This window comes from Gavia stellata, chromosome 4, assembly GCF_030936135.1.
Source record: "Gavia stellata isolate bGavSte3 chromosome 4, bGavSte3.hap2, whole genome shotgun sequence".
NCBI lineage: Eukaryota > Metazoa > Chordata > Aves > Gaviiformes > Gaviidae > Gavia > Gavia stellata.
The window spans coordinates 14,339,168-14,357,249 of NC_082597.1; the positions used below are offsets into that span (position 1 = coordinate 14,339,168).

The window sequence follows — 18,082 nt, forward strand, 5'->3', positions numbered from 1 at the left end:
AAGATGGCTGCGTCTACAGCTGGCTTAGCGGCTCGGCGGCTTTTCCTGCCTTGGTCTACTCGCCTTGTGCGAGCGTCCGGCTCGGGGGACAGGGTAGGCGGCGGAGCGGGGAAGGGGAGGGAGTTGCGGAGAGTCCACGCGCCCCAGCGGCTCCCTACGCGGGTGCTCAGGCTGCCGCAGTGAGGGTGGGGGGAATTGGCGGCCGGGAGGTGCGGTGCACGCTGGGATTTGTAGTCGTGGCGCCGGGGAATGGGGGGCGCTGGGTGGGCGGCCTGCCGCGGTGCATGGCGGGAGTTGTAGTCTCCGCCCGGCTGAGGTGAAGGAGGCGGCCGCCCATCAGCGACACACAGTGCGCCGGAGAACGAGCCCCGGTGCCGCAGGTCCCAGGGTTTGCTGCCTGCTCCCTGCGGCCGCTGTTACTCCGTATCGCCCGCCGAGGGGTCGGGGCTGGCGCGGCGTCCGGGAGCCGGAGCGGCGCAGTGCGGGGACTGGGGCGCGATGCCTGAGAGGGGGGCAGCAGCAGCAGCCTCCACCCCGGCACGGGGCCTGCCGTGCTCACCCCAGGGGAGCTCGGAGAAAGCTTAAATCCTCCTTCTCTCCTGGGGTTAGATGGAGGCTGCTCAGAGGCCCGGATCCCAGAGCTCTCCTCTTTGCCATTTTCTCCATCCTCCCAGTCTAAAACCTAAGCTTTCCTTTCTAAAAACAGGAGAGGGAGATTTTGTTTTCAAACACAGTTTTTTCCTTCCCTGTAATGCAGACTAGCAGTGAAAATGATCCCTTGCAACAGCCCAGTCTGGGAACTGACTGGCAGGGGAGCAGCTCTGTGGAAGAGGCTGGGGGTAGAGGAGAACAGCAAGCTGCACGTGGGCAAGCAGTATGTCTGGCAGCAGCCTGGGCTGAACAAACAGGAACACAGCCAGTAGGTCGAAGGAAGTGGTTATAGAATCATAGAAGCATTTAGGTTGGAAAAGACCTTTAAGATCATCGAGTCCAACTGTAAACCTAACACTGCCAAGTCCACCACTAAACCATGTCCTTAAGCACCACAACTACATGTCTTTTAAATACCTCCAGGGATGGTGACTCTCCCACCTCCTTGGGCAGCCTGTTCCAATGCTTGATAATACTTATAGTGAAGAAATTTTTCCTAATATCCAATGTAAACCTCCCCTGGTGCAACTTGAGGCCATTTCCTTTTGTCCTGTCACTTGCTACTTGGGAGAAGAGACCGACACTCTCCTCATTACAGCCTCTGTTTAGGTAGCTGTAGACAGCGGTAAGTTCTCCCCTCAGCCTCCTTTTCTCCAGGCTGAACAACCCCAGTTCCCTCAGCCGCTCCTCATAAGACTCGTTCTCTAGACCCTTCACCAGCTTCCTCGCCCTTCTCTGGACACGCTCCATCAACTCAGTGTCTTTCTTGTAGTGAGGGGCCCAAACCTGAACACAGTATTTGAGGTGCGGCCTCACCAGTGCTGAGTACAGGGGCACAATCACCTCCCTGCTCCTGCTGACCACACTGTTTCTGATACAGGCCAGGATGCTGTTGGCCTTCTTGGCCACCTGGGCACACTGCTGGCTCATATTCAGCCGGCTGTCGACCAACACCCCCAGGTCCTTTTCTGCAGGGCAGTTTTCCAGCCACTCGTCCCCAAGCCTGTTGCGTTGCCTGGGGTTGTTGTGACCCAAGTGCAGGACCCGGCACTTGGCCTTGTTGAACCTTATACAGTTGGCCTGGGCCCATCGATCCAGCCTGTCCAGATCCCTCTGCAGAGCCTTCCGACCCTCGAGCAGACCAACACTCCTGCCCAGCTTGATGTTGTCTGCAAATTTACTGAGGGTGCACTCAATCCCCTCATCCAGATCATCGATAAATATATTAAATGGAGCTGGCCCCAATACTGAGCCCTGGGGAACACCACTTGTGACCGTCTGCCAGCTGGATTTAACTCTATTCACCACGACACTCTGGGCTTGGCCATGCAGCCAGTTTTTTACACATCAATGAGTATGTCTGTCCAAGCCACAAGCAGTCAGTTTCTCCAGGAGAATGCTGTGAGAAACAGTGTCAAAGGCTTTACTAAAGTCTAGGTAGACAACATCCACAGCCTTTCCCTCATCCACTAAGCGGGTCACTTTGTTGCAGAAGATCAGGTTAGTCAGGCAGGACCTGCCTTTCATGAACCCATGCTGACTGGGCCTGATCACCTGGTTGTCCTGTACATGCCGTGTGATGGCACTCAAGATGATCTGCTCCATAATCTTCCTCGGCACCACAGTCAGACTGACAGGCCTGTAGTTCCCCAAATCCTCCTTCCAGCCCTTCTTGAAGATGGGCATCACATTCACTAACTTCCAGTCCACTGGGACCTCCCTGGTTAGCCAGGACTGCTGATGAATGATGGAAGGTGGCTTGGTGAGCACTTCCGCCAGCTCCCTCAGTACCCTTGGGTGGATCCCATCCGGCCCCATAGACTTGTGTATGTCTAAGTGGTGTAGCAGGTCACTAACCATTTCCCCTTGGATTATGGGGGCTTCATTCTGCTCCCTGTCCCTGTCTTCCAGCCCAGGGGGCTGGGTACCCAGAGAACAATTGGGATTACCATTAAAGACTGAGGCAAAGAAGGCATTAAGTACCTCAGCCTTTTCCTCATCCTTTGTCACTATGTTTCCCCCTGCATCCAGTAAAGGATGGAGATTCTCCTTAGGCCTCCTTTTGTTGCTAATGTAGTTATAGAAACATTTTTTATGGTCTTTTACGGCAGTAGCCAGATTACATTGTAGTTGATCTTTGGCCCTTCTATTTTTCTCCCTGCATAACCTCACGACATCCTTGTAGCCCTCCTGAGTTGCCTGCCCCTTCTTCCTAAGGTCATAAACTCTCTTTTTTTTCCTGAGTTCCAGCCAAAGCTCCCCGTTCAGCCAGGCCAGTCTTCTTCTGCACCAGCTCATCTTTTGGCACATGGGGACTGCCTGCTCCTGCGCCTTTAAGATTTCCTTCTTGAAGAAGCCTTCCTGGACTCCTTTGCCCTTCAGGACTGCCTCCCAAGGGACTCTGTCAACCAGTCTCCTAAACAGGCCAAAGTCTGCCCTGTGTTTGCACTTGTCAGGTGGTTAGAATATGGCAGCTGGTTTTCGGCTCCTCGGTGTAAGGAGGGCATTAGTGAACTGGAGTGTGTTCAGCAGAGGGCCAGCAAGATGGTTGCTGGCTGGAGCATGTTCCCTATGAGGAGAAGCTGAGGGTCTGGGACTTGTTCAGCCCAGAGAAGGCACAGCTTTGGTTGGACCAAACAGCACCCTGCCAGTACCTATGAGAAGGTTGTCAGGAAGACAGAACCAGGCTTTTCACAGTGGGGCATGGTGGCAGAATGAGAGGCAATGGGCATAAGGTGGAACAAGAGAGGCAAAACTGGATATATGAAACACTTTTTTTCCTATGAGGCAGTCAAGCAGTGGAGCAGGCTGCCCAGAGAGGTTGTGCAGTTTCTCACCATCCTGGGAGATTTTCAATACCCAGCTGCAAAAAGACCTGAGCAAACTAGTCTGACCCCATAGCTGATCCTTCTTGGAGCAGGGGTTTGGACTAGAGACCTCCTGAGGTCCCTTCAAACTTGCATTGTGCTGATCCTAAAATACATGAGTTTTGAGAGATCTAGTCTATTGGTGTTCCAGGAGGAGACTGGGTGAGAGCTGGATTTTGTACTTCCATGTTTAGGGCAGTCACATGGTGAGGGAAATCTTTGTTTATTTGATACATTTAAAATTTTAGGAATAGCTTATTGATTGAAGTACACATTTGGAACATGTATTTGAAAAAGTGCAATAAACTTTTTTAACCTCCATCTTCCCTTTTTTTCTACCCCATTCTGATTTAATGTGCTTTAACTGCCAGATAGTTGTATAAAAGGTGGCAATTTCAATGTCTGTCCCTGTTCTGAACAATGGGTGACTGTGATTTGCAGTTCTGGGCAGAGGCCCTCTGACTGTATCTCACTTCACTTCAGAAAGCAGGTACCCAAGAGAATTCCAGATGTTAAAGGATATATTCGAAGTCCTGCAGGCTCTTGCTGGCAGAACTGGGAAACAAGTGTGGCTCTTGGGGTGGCTGGCTGATGATAGTAACATGCTTTTCTGTCAGGTCATTTGATTGGAGGGAAGCAGATGCAGTCTGCTCCGTTTTCGTTATCTTCATGTTTTTCTTCTGAGTCAGGTTAATGCATCCCTGATGTTGAAGTAGTGGCAAATGAATCAGTGATTAATTTTTTCTTTTTAAATGCATGCTTTAAAAAAGATCCACGAACTTAATATTTAAGTTCAGGAATACATTTTTCAGAAGAGCATCCTAGGATATAACTTAACAATCTGAGCATGACTGATGCTTTTTCCTTACAGTGTATACATGTTGGAACAGGCAGGCTCAGAGCTTCCAAAGCAGCAACAGAAGTAATCTTAAATGTTCCTGAAACTAGGGTGAGTCCTCTGGAAAACGGCTTGCAAGTAGCTTCTGAAGACTCTGGACTTTCAACATGCACAGTAGGTAACTTGTAAAGGGAAGGTTTTTTCGTAACTGTTCATGTGTGTTCATTTTCTTGTGGAACTAAATTGCATTCTTTCAATGTTTATTAACAACTGTTCTTAAAACTTAAGCTAGGAAATAGAAGTCTTAAGGCTTTTATAAATGATTTGTGATTACATTTTTTGTGAAGATCAACATTTTCTTTTTCTTGAAAACCTGCTTCATTTAAGGAAAAAGCCATTTAAAAACAGGTCTTGAAAATCTAAGTGTAGTTCATACAAAACCAGCAAAGCTGCGTTGTTAGCTGGTAAAATGACTTCTTGTTTTTTCCCCGATGAGGTTGGACTTTGGATTGATGCTGGAAGCAGGTATGAAAATGAGAAGAACAATGGAACTGCTCACTTCCTTGAGCATATGGCTTTCAAGGTGAGTGTGAGTATCGATGTAGAAGTTTACAATGGATTTCTACGTTATTTATCTTTATAGATCAATGATAAGAACGTTGTCAGAATTGTATAAACAAATTTTCCAAATTGAGGAGGGAAAAAAGAAGAGTGGACAACTTAGACTTTGGTTTCCATTAGAAGACAAAGCTAAAGTCCTAGTTCTGTGTAGCTGATAAAAACTATAGTAACACAGGTATAATTTTAACTCACTTTTAACTTCTTGTCATAGTCTTAGAAGACACATAGTCTTCCTTTTGCCAGCTTTTTATTTTCATTTGGGAGCATAGTAGGATTTCTATCTGACTTTCAAGCTTGGAGATATTAGTATGCCAGTTTTCTTTCCAGAAGACTTTTTCTTTCTCTTGGCCTTGACTTTTCCAAACAAGAAGTAGTAATGATGACTAGGTGAATTAAAGGGGGTCTAGTTTGATTTTCTTATTGTTTTATTTCAGGGAACAAAAAAGAGATCTCAGTTAGACCTTGAACTAGAGATTGAGAACATGGGAGCTCATCTGAATGCGTACACATCCAGGGAGCAAACCGTGTATTATGCAAAGGCTTTTTCGAAAGACTTACCAAGAGGTAACTGCTTTCATTCATCAGAAAAGCAGCAAAGAACAAAATGCTTATCCAGCTCCCGATGAGACAACACAGAATGATGCTTTTGCAGTGTAACAGTCCCTTCCTTCCTGCGTGAAAAGTCCTTTCTTGAACTTCTCAGGAGTGTAAGAATGTACGTTTGGAAAGGAGGGTGCCAGCAGGGAAGTTGATATTGGAAACATTTTTGTCTTTAGATTCCCAAAAGAAAATACCTTTTGGACTTCTCCCTTCCTGCAGAGCAAGTCTTTTGTCCCCTTGCAAATCTTACTAGCAAATCTCGGGCCACCTGGTCCTTGGGGTGGGTTTCACTTTTGGAACCAGGTTTTTCTGCTAGTCTGAAAATAACGCTTTCCATTCCCATCTCTATTTTCAATTAGCTGTGGAAATTCTTGCTGACATAATTCAGAACAGTACCCTGGGAGAAGCAGAGATTGAGCGTGAGCGAGGAGTTATACTTCGAGAGATGCAAGAGGTTGAAACCAATTTACAAGAAGTTGTCTTTGATTACCTTCATGCTACAGCCTATCAGAAGACAGCCCTAGGACGGACAATTTTAGGACCCACTGAAAACATCAAGTATGTCCAAATTTGTGGCCATATTTAATTGTGTGGTAACTTTTATATATTGAAAAGACTCCTCTGAAAATGTAGGGAACAGCGTCAGTTTTCATTTTTACCTGGAAGGTAGATGAAATTGTACTGGATATAACGGTGAGAAGAATTCCCCTATTGCCTTAATTCCCCGGTATGCAGGCATCAAAGGGTATGTGAACTTCAGATGTCTACTGCATGTCTTCATTATTTGCCATATTTTCCTCCTGTTTGTTAAAAATGCATCTGACACAAATTTGGAAATGCTCCTTTTTACCATTGGTCAGGTGTTGGGCATTATCGTAAATACAACTGTGTTTGCACTGCTTTTTCAGCATTTGTTTATACCAGTGCAGACCAGGAGAGTGCTAAATGTGCTGTTTTCAAATTGGCATGAGATCATTAGTGGATCCTGTCTCCACCTGACTGAGTCATAATTCTCGTTCCTTCTCAGGAAGCTAGAAGAGCTTTGAAAGGCAAAATGTATCAAGTTCCTATTTCCTTTTTAGGAAGTCACCCTCATTTTAGCTTTCTGCCTCCTTGCACAGCTCTGTGCATTGGCAGAACTTACAATTATTTTGGTATTGTATTGTTCTATACATTTAGCTCTTCTTAATCTAATAAACTTTACTGACACAGTAGTAATGTTTCCTTGACTGCTTCTAGGTCGATAAACCGTAATGATTTGGTGGAGTACATAACAACACATTACAAAGGACCCAGAATGGTCCTGGCTGCTGCTGGAGGTTAGTATGAGATATTCACGCTGGATCATGTGAAAATATGCTTAAAAACATGGTCTTTAAGTTTCCGGGAACAACATGATGAATTACCCATTATTCAGTAGGTCCTGGAAGTTCATTGTTAGCCCTGCATGTTTTATGCCTTCATACCCTTTGAACTTTTGTTCCCTTTTGCCCTCAGTAATATTCCGGAAACATTCTTAAACCAGTAACTAGAAGTGAATTGGAGGCCAAGGTCATTCTTCCATGTGGGCAGGAAAAGAGGGGCCTAGAAAGGGTTCAGTGTGAAAAGGGGAGTAGCAAGGAAAGCAGAGAAAGAGAAATAACATTGAGGCTTGAAATTGAGAGCAAACAGTTTGATTTGGTGTAATATTAATAGAAGGCTATTTGAAGAGAATTAAGGAGGGTGATAATGATGATCTTACTCTGTGTAGCGGGGAGGTGTGAGGAACCTGAAAGCGTGGCATTAAAGTGGGGGAACAATAAATTGCTGCTTGGTTGAGTCTTTAAACTGCACAGCGATTTAATTTAGCTGTTTACAGAGTAACATTACAAAGTATGTGAAATATCTTTTTCAGGGGTCTCTCATGATGAGCTACTTGACCTAGCAAAGTGCCACTTTGGTAACTTGCCATCTGCTCCAGAAGAAGGACTGCCACCCCTGCCACCTTGTAGCTTCACAGGTAGTGAGGTAAGCTGTTAGATGGCTTTTTGAGCTGGTCCTTATATCCCCTGTGAGCACAACTGACACGTGCTCTCTGCTGAGGAGAGAGGGCTTCTCAGCCACAGACTCAGCAGATTAAAAGGTTTCTTGCCCCCAGTGAGGGCAACGGAGTAGCTGCTTTCCAAAGCAGTACTTTCCAACCTTTCTTGGACAAGCCTTACTGCCACCACTTTTTCTGCTTCATCAGTTTCTGGAGTAATACCTCCCTTACCCTGCTGTTACTTTCCTTTTATCCCCTTGCCTATGATGTTGGAGCATTTCCACTTGTTTGGAATCACTAATTTAAAGAATATTGCAGAGAACTGAGGCATCTGTGTTCTATTCCCAGCTCTATTTGGATTTTGAAAAGTCATCAGCTTTGCTTGCTACTCTTTGTTGTAAAATGACTTGCAATGCCCTCTTTACAAATGTGGCGTTAGGCTTGCTGTTGGCTAAGTGTTCTGAAATTGCCGCAGGGAAGACTAGTTAAGGCCGATGTTAAATAAAGCTTCGTATTCTTTAATTTTTTTTCTCTGTGTGCATACTTTATAATCCAGATATAATGGAAATCTCTGTCTCCTGATATTTAACTTCCCATATACCTTACCATGTACAGGTTGTACTGCAGCTACTTTTGTATGTTCCCACAGATTCGTATAAGAGATGACAAGATGCCCTTGGCGCACATTGCCATAGCTGTTGAAGCAGCTGGCTGGTCACACCCAGATACAATCCCACTTATGGTAGCAAATACTCTGATAGGTAACTGGGATCGTTCCTTTGGAGGAGGCGTGGTGAGTGAACCTGCAAGCACTTTCCTGCTCTTAATGAGGCTAGTGGGCTGGTGAGATCTCTATGACTTCTGTACTGCCGATACAGATGCATTCAAACCTATCTGATGGCATTACTGCTACTTTATGGCTATTTCTGAAGGTCCTTTTTTGGAGTGGGAGAAGGGGATCCAATCGTGAGTCTGAGAGAATTTGTTGCCCAAGATCTAGGAAAATCTTAGGAAGTGGTTCTAAACGACCAAAACAGAGGTGACTTGAGGTCTGCCAGCCCTCGTGGAAAGTAGGATGTTTCATACCTTTATGTCATCAGAACCTGTGGGCATCAGTAACTGTCCCTCTCTTGAACCTAAGTAGCTTTATGATTTTGGCTTAAATCTGGGCTGTTACTTGGAAACGTGAGATTACATTCAAGGAAAGAAACTGTTGAGATGAAGAGCTGATAGTAAACCTCGTAGCTTCTGCAGGAGCCTGTGATACTACTGCATGTTCTGTCATCATTGAAATGAAAACAGGAGACCATGGAGGTGACTAGTATGCTTTCAAAACACTTCATAAAATAATATATTTTTCTTTTGCCTCAGCAGAATTTATCCAGTAAACTTGCTCAGATTGCCTGCCATGGTAACCTGTGTCACAGTTTCCAGTCCTTCAACACTTGCTACACGGATACAGGGCTGTGGGGACTCTATATGGTCTGTGAGCCATCCACTATACAGGACATGGTGCACTTTGTTCAGAGAGAATGGTAAGCTAACAACTGTTTCTCTAAAAAGATTGTTTTCAGTGGAGGAATACAATTAAAAAAAAAAAGCAATCATTTAAACAGAATATTTCTGTTTCTCTGTTTAGGCTTGCCTGGAAAAAACAAATGCATCAAGTTCCAAACTTTGACACTCAATGCAGAGTCCCAACAGCCAGTTTCTGGCACCCTTACTTGGGGTGAATAGCTTAAGGCTTAGGTTTGGTTTTCTTTTTCTGCCCTGGAAGAATAAATAGTAACTGCAGTTAATATAATAGCATTCCTTGTACAAGAAAATATGGCAGTGATTTTTTTTTTGACTTGCAAGTGACAGGAGTTATGAAATGTGTCAAACCTTTTAGAATACTACTAAGTCAGCATACAGTGCCCGTGAACTGCATGTTTGACAACTGAAAGAGTAAATATTCAGGAATGAGAATAATGAATGTGCAATTACCTAGAAATCCCATTAGTAGTAACCCATTCTGCAGTTGCTATCCCCATGACATACCAGGTGGTGGTGTTACATAGAGCTCTAGGGAGTACCTAGGGAAATGAAATGATGTAAGGTAGGTGAGCTGTTACATATGGAATTTTGGAACCTGGTATTCTAGATAATATGCATTCATCTAAAGCTTAAATCTAAGTTGAAAAGGTGTCCATAAGTGCAACTGTAGTGCTTGAACTGCAGATGTGATTAGAAACAGACATGTTACTTAAAAGCACTGATTTTAAGTGGCTGAAGTTGAAACAAAAGTTGAAAGAAAACTTGAAAATGAGGAGTTTCTTTAATTATGTAGAACCCTTCTCATATACCATTATTCTGTGACATCTCTGTAAACAACGTGTGGAGAAAACCGGCATCATTTTAGCTGTCCATTTGCTGCAGCTTAGCACCAGGGAAAATATGAACCATTTCTGTGACAAATATAATGCATCGCCCTGTCCTAGTGAAATGTTCCTTATGCAGTGTGGTGAATCATTATCTCACCAAAAGCCAGGAAGTAATGGATTGCCTTCTGGGCTAATTACCTCTAACTTTTTGGTTGTTCAGATAGCAAGTATAGAATACACTTGGCTCAAAATATTCATTTAATAAAATGAAATACAGCTCTTCTAAGGGGAAAAACTTGCTCTTAGGTATATTGATATGCTTCAAAAAAACCCTACTCTTATGCTGCTGCTTTGCATCCTATGGCTTGTTTCCATACCAAATTCTCTTACCAGCTCTGTCTATAGAAAAGACATGCCTGGTAGGTGTACTAATGTATATGCATCTCATTATCACAGGCAATCTTGTGTGCCACAGGTTACTGTTATCTAATTCCTTTGGATTTAAACTATTTTTCAGGATAAGACTTTGCACAAGTGTTACCGAAAATGAAATAGCTCGAGCAAAAAATCTTCTAAAGACAAATATGCTGCTACAACTCGATGGTGAGACTTATGAGAACTTTTTATTCTTAGTGGAGTCGTATGCTGATAACTGAAGCTTATTTTCCCCTATTTTAGGGTCCACGCCAATCTGTGAGGACATTGGAAGACAAATGCTGTGTTACAAGCGCCGAATCCCTATTCCAGAACTTGAGGCAAGAATTGAAGTAAGTGGCACTCATGTTGCACCTTTTAAATTAGGTCCTTAAGAAATTTAATTGCTACAGGAAGTAACAATACAGAAGATAGGCTGTTTCCAACTGAGAAAATTTTAAATTGTTTTGTTGCATGTTCCCCTGGATTAAGATCACTGGCTCTTAATAATTTTTTAGATGGGATTGATAACAAAGATGTCTCTTTACCCTTTTTAGGCTATTGATGCCCAGACTATTAGAGAAGTTTGCACAAAGTACATCTACGATAAGCATCCTGCAGTTGCTGCCGTGGGTATGTTGTATAAGTTTCCCTACCCTCCCATAACTCCTCCACACCAATGGCTATCAGTTTAGCATGTGTCATGGCCAACTTTTTTTAACTTCCAGGTCCAGTTGAACAACTTCCAGAGTATAACAAAATCTGCAGTGGCATGTATTGGCTTCGTGAGTAGTGAATAACAAGAACTTTCAGTATGTTTGAGCTTAAAAAAAACCAACCAAAAACCAACTACACCCCTGTTTAAAGCTTATGAGTTGGAGAAATGCATTTGAGAAGATTAAAACTCAAGAACCAGCCACTCCTGTGTATTTGTATAATTAAGAAAGGAATGAAAACATGTACAGTATTTGCATTTTTATTATAAAACAAAGATTGTCAGTAAGAGTCATTTCTTGACTTTAGTAGCATTCATCACTTGTTCTTGAGCAGCTTTCTTCGCCTTGACCATTTCAACGAGTTCCTGGAGAGTTGGGGGCGGGGGAGGGGAAAGGAGATACTTTATCTAAATGTGGAACTTGTTAACAATGCTGTGGTTTTGAACGCTAAATATAGTCAGCCTGAAACACTGTAGCTCTCAACATAGTGAGGAATATAGACAGTTTAATACCTTAAAACTATTTCTCTTAGAAACAAATAAACTCATGGAAGGTCAATGCTCATCTACTTCCCCCTGTAGCCCGAAGGTTTCCTACAAGAGGCTAGGGATAGGACTTTGCCATCTACAAGAGCTTGCCATCAAATTTCAAGACAGATTTCATGAGACAGACTTCCCTTCCCGGCTTCCAGAGCCACTGCTTTCACTGAGGAAAACTTAGTCCTTACTGCTTTTTTGGGGTTGAGTTACCAAAAAAAAAAGTTTCTCCATAAGGCTCCATCCTGTGCTAGTTTGCTGTTGTCAGATACTGTCTCTGGTAGGGAAAGCAACAGTAAAAGCAAAGGATTCTAACAAGACCTCGGCTAATAACAGTCCTAGAAGGAGGTGAGGTATCCTACCTTATATCGCTTCATGCAGTCTTTTTTTGACCGGCCTGGAACAGCTGCTGCTATTTTCTCCCATCTTTCAGGAGTATTTACTGGGTAAGTCTTCAATGCTTGTTCTAAAAGCTTTTGTTCTTCTGTAGTCCAAGGGGATGAATCTAAAGGTGATCCTGTTTTTAAATGCAAAAATGACAGTAAGAAAAAATATTTAATGAGGAGTCCATGAGATAAGCCTAAGAAAATATTGTAAAATCTATTATAGTTGATATAAAATCCTTGCAGTTTTGTGATACAACTAGTCTGACCTAAGGGCTACCCAGTACTAAAAACCCGAAAGAAAAAAGAAACCCAACCCTGAAACTGACTGGACAGGTGGCCCTTGGGATCTTTAAATAAAGCACAGAGAAGTTAGACGGTAACATCTTTCATTGTCAGCTGGGTGTTAGATCACTGTAGCTGCCCTGTGAAGCCACCGTGTTAGGCCAGCAATATAGCTTTTCCTTTTGTGTTTCAGTAAGGAACACTTAGTAAGGAAACACAGCCTTCTGCAAGTGTCTGCAGAATTTGATGGGAGGTGTTTGGGGTTTAACAGGAGACCAAAGCTTAGCCGTAGGATGATCCTGTATCTCAAGTGCATCCCCTCAGGCCTACTCCTATCTGAAAATGTAGCACCCTCTGAGGAACAGATAATCTCAGCATCAGACTTAACCTGTTGCCTCACCAGGAAGCATTTCAAACTGTCACTAGTTAGTTACCTGTGAGCGGTACTGTGGGTACCAGAAACCCTCAAATCCAGTAACAGAGCCTGTATCACTTTCTTACTTGCTGCATAGGTTTGTAAGAAAGTTTGCTCGTAAGCAAGTCTTAAGTTCTGGATTACTTTCTTACGCACAGGGGAGACAACTCTGCAAGAACGTCTCCCTTTTCACCTTTACCTTCAAATCGTTCCGAGGGGGCAGCACTGTCCATCTGAGGCACCACACCATGTTCTTTTTTAAATTTGTCAAATGCTTTCTTGTTTATATCATCTTTTTGATGAGGGTCTATGAGCAACAGACATTGAATAGAATAATTATTGCAAAAAAATTAAAGCCAGATGTAGTAATAAAAACATTGTGTAGCAGATTATTGTAAACTAATAATCACATAACCAAAACCCCCCATTCCTACTTCCTTTAAAATGACGGTAAAGAGGTTGAGATTAAAAAAACAAAAACCAAAAAATCTTTCAGGGTCCAATAAACTTTACTCAAAAGTATCACACTTTTCAACCCCTATCCTGCTTTATACTGCTCAGATGAATACTTTCTCCATATAAGCTTAAGCCTGAATCTGCAACTTCACTGAAATTAAAAGGGGTTATTCTCAAGGGCTGTGGCACAAAACTGGCATACTACCCGGAGTACCAGTGTGTCAGAGGGGCAGACAGGAACACTGGGAAAGCCTGGGTCCTCCTTGTGCAGGTATTGGAATGCAGAAACTTCTTAAACTTTGTTTTTTTGAATGTTTTGATTTTCCTTAAGTTCTTAACTCGACAGCCTCCTCTCAGCATCCCAGCTCTCTAGGCTCCATTTACCACAAGAGGAGATGACCACAGTAATTCAGGTGTCCGAGTCTGTTGCTGAATCCCATTCATATTTTTAAAGTATCTCTATAGCATCATCAATTTCATTTTTCTAGATGCCTTCCTCTGTAGAGAGCTTTTTCAGAGGCCAGTTTGTTTCTCTCTGAGTGCAGAGGAGCCTACGCAATGCATGTGGCCTAGATATCTGTGCATCAACTTAGATTAAAAGAATTCCTGAGATTCACTCACGAGGTGGTGACTTACATGATAGCTATTGGGCTGAAAATACTGAGTCACATAAATGCCCCTCTAAATCTTCCATCTGAACTACATTTCTTTTGGGGATATACAGAGGACTTTCTTGTAATTGAAACACAATGCTCTTCAAAGAAAAAAAATGAAGCTGTACAGAAGCATGCAGACCATCTTTTTACAAAAATAAGGTAATACAGATACCAAGCTTTTGGAGGCTCTTTGCTTTATTGATGACATCTTTTGCTGTTCGTTTTATTCCAGTAGTAGAGTGCAAGTTCATGTAATTGGCAATAACTTCCCACCTAAAGCAAAAGTAGAAAGGGTAAACCAGCATATTACATAATAGCTTATCTTCATACAAGCTACGGTCAAGCTCCTGTACACATTTATATCAACTCCTAAGTTTAATCATACCTAAATACATATAAACTCTCATGGTAACTATTCTGGAAAGCTTTCAGTCACTAAATGCAGACGTTTCCCTTAAGAATTCAGTCAGCTTGGGTGAACTTCTTGGGTTCCAATACAGAAGAAGGATGGGATAGAATATAGGCATGTAAGTGCAAACCTCTAATCCTCAAAACTCTGCTCAGCTGTTGCTTTCCTGAATTCCAGCACCTCTGGGATTAAATACTGCAGGCTGCACTGAAAAGGCTGAGAAGTTACTAACCCTGTTTCCACTGCTCCTGAAAAGAATACCTAAACATCAGGTAAAGGTATTCAACAGGAAAGAGCTGGAACAGCCCTAGCCCCAAAATTATTCCTAGTGGATTCTTAGAAAACGGAGGAGGATATTTGCACCTGGTCAGACAGGAGGACCATATCTAGGTGTTCTCAAGTGAGTACTCTTCACTGCTGAGCTGCAGGGCAGAAACAGGTACTTTTATCATCTCCATAAAGAGAATGACAGCTTGGGTTTTTTAAAGGTAAGCATCCAAATCTTGTAATGGAGACTTCAAATTTGTGAACCCTAAGTGGAAGAAGGCATTTCACTCCTGGGAAAGAACAGGATTTAAGGCATGCACCTGTTCTTGATGCTTATTAGTAAGCCGATGGCCAGTGCTGCTTTCTGTGAATGCCAGCCTTTCCCCTTTCCCCTGGCTCTCCCCTAAAGAGACCTGGGGCACTTAACTCATACCTCTGGCTGTTTTCCTCCTACTGTGTAGAGGAGGAACCAGCCTCACATTCATTGGGGAGCTACTGGAAGTAGCTTACACACTTGTATTCCTACACAGCTGCATCATGGTCACTGTTCTGGTATTGTTCTCTGCTTTAATGACTGGAGCCTATCCTGTAGTAAGCCCTGTGCAAATATGCACCTCAGCACAAGCTTGTTGATGGACTGAGGCCCAAGTTTGGGGGGAAACAAGATACAGGGCCAGAGCTAACTCCAGTGACACATACAGCATGGTACTAAAAGAAGACAAACCACAGGCTGCTCAACAGTCAAGGAAAAGGAAGAAGTTTAGGGAGTCCTTAACACTGGCATCCTACTTAGGATGGTCTGAAAATAAGTTGTATTATGTGTGTTATTTAATTAAAAATTGTTAGTAGGGCTTTTAACACCAAACCTGAGAAGTACCTTGAGTTAGTCCCTGCTGGGAAGAGGTTCACAGCTTTAATTAACAACTGTAAATCATCTTCTGGCCAATTTTTGCTTCCCCCTCCACCACCAGTGGTTGACTTTTCTGAACTCTTTGTTGCTTGGCGCATACGAGCTTCTGCCTCTTCTTTCTCTCGCCTTATTTGTTCATTTATTTCTTCTATCTGAAGGATCGTAAACAAGCATTATTTATTTATTTTTACATTTTACAGTGACACAAACCCCTCTCTCTGGAATTGCTTTGAGCCTTGAATTTTGCTTAGATTTTGTTCTGTACATTATACATAAGGAAATGGAGGAGCTTATCTGCTCCAGTATCATTTCCCTCCATCTCATGCATAAATTTGGCCATCCCAGTTTAGGAGCTACAGCAGGATTCCATCACAAGTTCACTAGGAAATTAAGTGAACACTCCCAGGATTAAGGCAAAACTTCCGAATCTAGCGTGAATGTCCAGGCTAACACCTGACTTACAGGGAGAGATCCACAAAAGTATTAAGAACCTAAAGTGACTATTGAGGGCAGTTAAACATCCATGTTGAATACACTGATTCCCAAATCTTCCAACCTAACTGCTACCTAAGCCTGGCTATACCAGAAATTCTCAGTTACTATGGCTGTACTAAGTTAGCAATAACTGCAACAACTCAGATGTTAGTAACTAAGTGCTTACTCAAGGTTAGCTGGCCATGTGTAGTTTGTTAACAAGCAATTCAGCAGAACTTAAGTTATCCATCACACATCTTTGTGAACTGTTACCACATCTTGAGACTGTGGTGTGACATACCTTTAATGTATGTGCTTCTGAGTATGCCCAGTCCATTCTTAGCAATATTAAAAAAGCTATGCACTTAATGTCTTACAATAAAATCTTCGTGGCAAAAGGAAACTTTCCTGATAGATAATTTTTATTAATGCAAAAGTAGAACAGTTTTAATAGAGGCAGAAAGGTGACTGTCCCATGTTTAGGACACTCTCCTGGAGACTGGGAGATTGGATTCAGTCCTCTGCAGGACAAGAGGGATTTGAGTCTTAAGTTGTCTGATGAGTAAACCTGACCCTGGGATGGGGACAGGTCATCTTCCCCCCTAAGAAAGAAAGTTCACAGCTGTGAATCCAAAGCGGATGAGAGAAAGCACCTTATTTTTTCTGCAGGATGTGGGTTCAGCCTTATTAGTCCAAATGGCTTTTCCCTGCTGGGAAATTTAGGCAGATCCTTGCTGAGTTTTGCAAATCTTGATCATAAGTGTCTTGCTTTTCCCATACTTTGGGATCCAACCCACTGGCCCTTCCAGTGCCTACAGCCTACAGCATTTAAGTCCTTTTGTGGATCTAGCCCCAGGTCACGGATACTAGACTAGGATTTTTCCTGTGTAACAGAATAGGTTAAGACTGCCCTCCTTCCCCTCTAGGTAATTGCTACCCATTGTTGGGCAAAATTAAATTCCTCTACTGTTTCTGTATACTGTACAAACGGTAGGTTTTGTGTCCTTTACTAATTAAAACTGCATATTTTTTTCTCAGTTGGCCCTGGTTATTTCACCAGCCTTGAATTGCACTATGTAAAATGGACCAGAGATCAAGTCCGCCTGGGGACTCTGAAACTCAGGTCTTTGTATTTAACAGGCAGGATTCCGCAGCAGTTATGTTGTATCTTACTTTGATTCAGTCATGTATATTTCACAAATAAAATTATTCTGTTATTTTGATTTGACACTCAGCATAATTACCTGTTTTACTACAGCCGCCTTTCCTCCTTCCCTTGTTGTGGATGTAAGTGCTTCATTCAAGCATTGCAGACTAAAAATAAATTATTAAGTTACAACAGATAGCTAGTAGAAAGATGGGTATCAAAACGAGCATAAATCAGCAGCAGGAAGACTTACCTTGCTAGCTCAAGACGATCACAAAGCTTTTCCACCTCCTCCATCATTTTAACACAATCTGCCTCATTATCAGAAAAGTAATTCCAGTTCTGGAAGCAGAAATACATGTTCTACAAAGTTCTTGAACTTTATTGTCCTGTTCCTTCAGACAAAGGCTTAACACACAGCATTCCTGAGCCACTGCTGTGTTTGGACCTATTGGTCAGCTTCACTCATAACTCAAAACCGTATGATGAGTACGTGTTTTATGATTTTGCTTTTTAGTAAACCCACTTTCCGTACCCATCTCCAGCCGTAAGAAAAACAAGCATGTGATAAGCAAACATAGCAATTTCACTGAGGAAACCTGTATTTCATTATAATAATATTTAAATACCTTGCATGTTGTTCTCAGTTTTTGCCTTTCTTTCTTGATTGCTTTTTTCTGAATCTCTTTTTCCTTTTTTGCTACTAATGCTTGTTGCCTAACTTCTTCTTCCTCCTTTTCTTTTGCTAACCGTGCTGCTTCTAATTCTGCTTGTCTTTGCTGCAAAGGCAAAAAAAAAAAAAAAAAAAAAAAACCTCAAAGTCACACTGTTATAGGGTCATTCAGTATTAAAATGTGCTGTTTATAAATTTTTATAGTTTATAAACCCTGAATTCCTTTACAATGAAGATATAAAACTGTACAAAATTTCTTATGCCTGTCCCAAGAGTATAAGCTTGGAAAAATGCAGTGGTCCAACATTTCTCCTGTATCATTATTAACATAAAATCTTGCAGTGCTCCGGTATGGTCTTTTAAGTCACTCTTTAGCACCTT

General features: G+C 42.6%; 2 protein-coding genes across 3 annotated transcripts in view; one reads left to right on the top strand and one right to left on the bottom strand.

Moving 5' to 3' along the window:
• PMPCB (peptidase, mitochondrial processing subunit beta) lies at nt 1-11,383 on the top strand. The gene is made up of 13 exons (XM_059816211.1): nt 1-93; nt 4,390-4,530; nt 4,853-4,939; nt 5,412-5,541; nt 5,937-6,135; nt 6,817-6,896; nt 7,472-7,584; nt 8,247-8,390; nt 8,972-9,132; nt 10,478-10,563; nt 10,639-10,727; nt 10,932-11,007; nt 11,103-11,383. The coding sequence occupies exons 1-13, from the start codon at nt 4-6 to the stop codon at nt 11,165-11,167; spliced, it is 1,461 nt and encodes a 486-aa protein (XP_059672194.1). The 5' UTR covers nt 1-3; the 3' UTR covers nt 11,168-11,383.
• DNAJC2 (DnaJ heat shock protein family (Hsp40) member C2) overlaps nt 11,374-18,082 on the bottom strand; it is a 17,768-nt gene continuing 11,059 nt past the window's right edge. The window contains exons 10-17 of one of the 2 annotated variants that reach the window (XM_059816209.1): nt 17,658-17,807; nt 17,282-17,370; nt 17,126-17,195; nt 15,375-15,559; nt 13,994-14,094; nt 12,909-13,016; nt 11,989-12,143; nt 11,374-11,455 (exon numbers count right to left, since the gene is read on the bottom strand). In XM_059816209.1, the coding sequence (XP_059672192.1) occupies nt 11,381-11,455; nt 11,989-12,143; nt 12,909-13,016; nt 13,994-14,094; nt 15,375-15,559; nt 17,126-17,195; nt 17,282-17,370; nt 17,658-17,807 (933 nt within the window). In that variant the 3' untranslated portion in view covers nt 11,374-11,380. The remainder of the gene's footprint in view (nt 11,456-11,988; nt 12,144-12,908; nt 13,017-13,993; nt 14,095-15,374; nt 15,560-17,125; nt 17,196-17,281; nt 17,371-17,657; nt 17,808-18,082) is intronic. The other variant, XM_059816210.1, reaches the window with a different exon arrangement.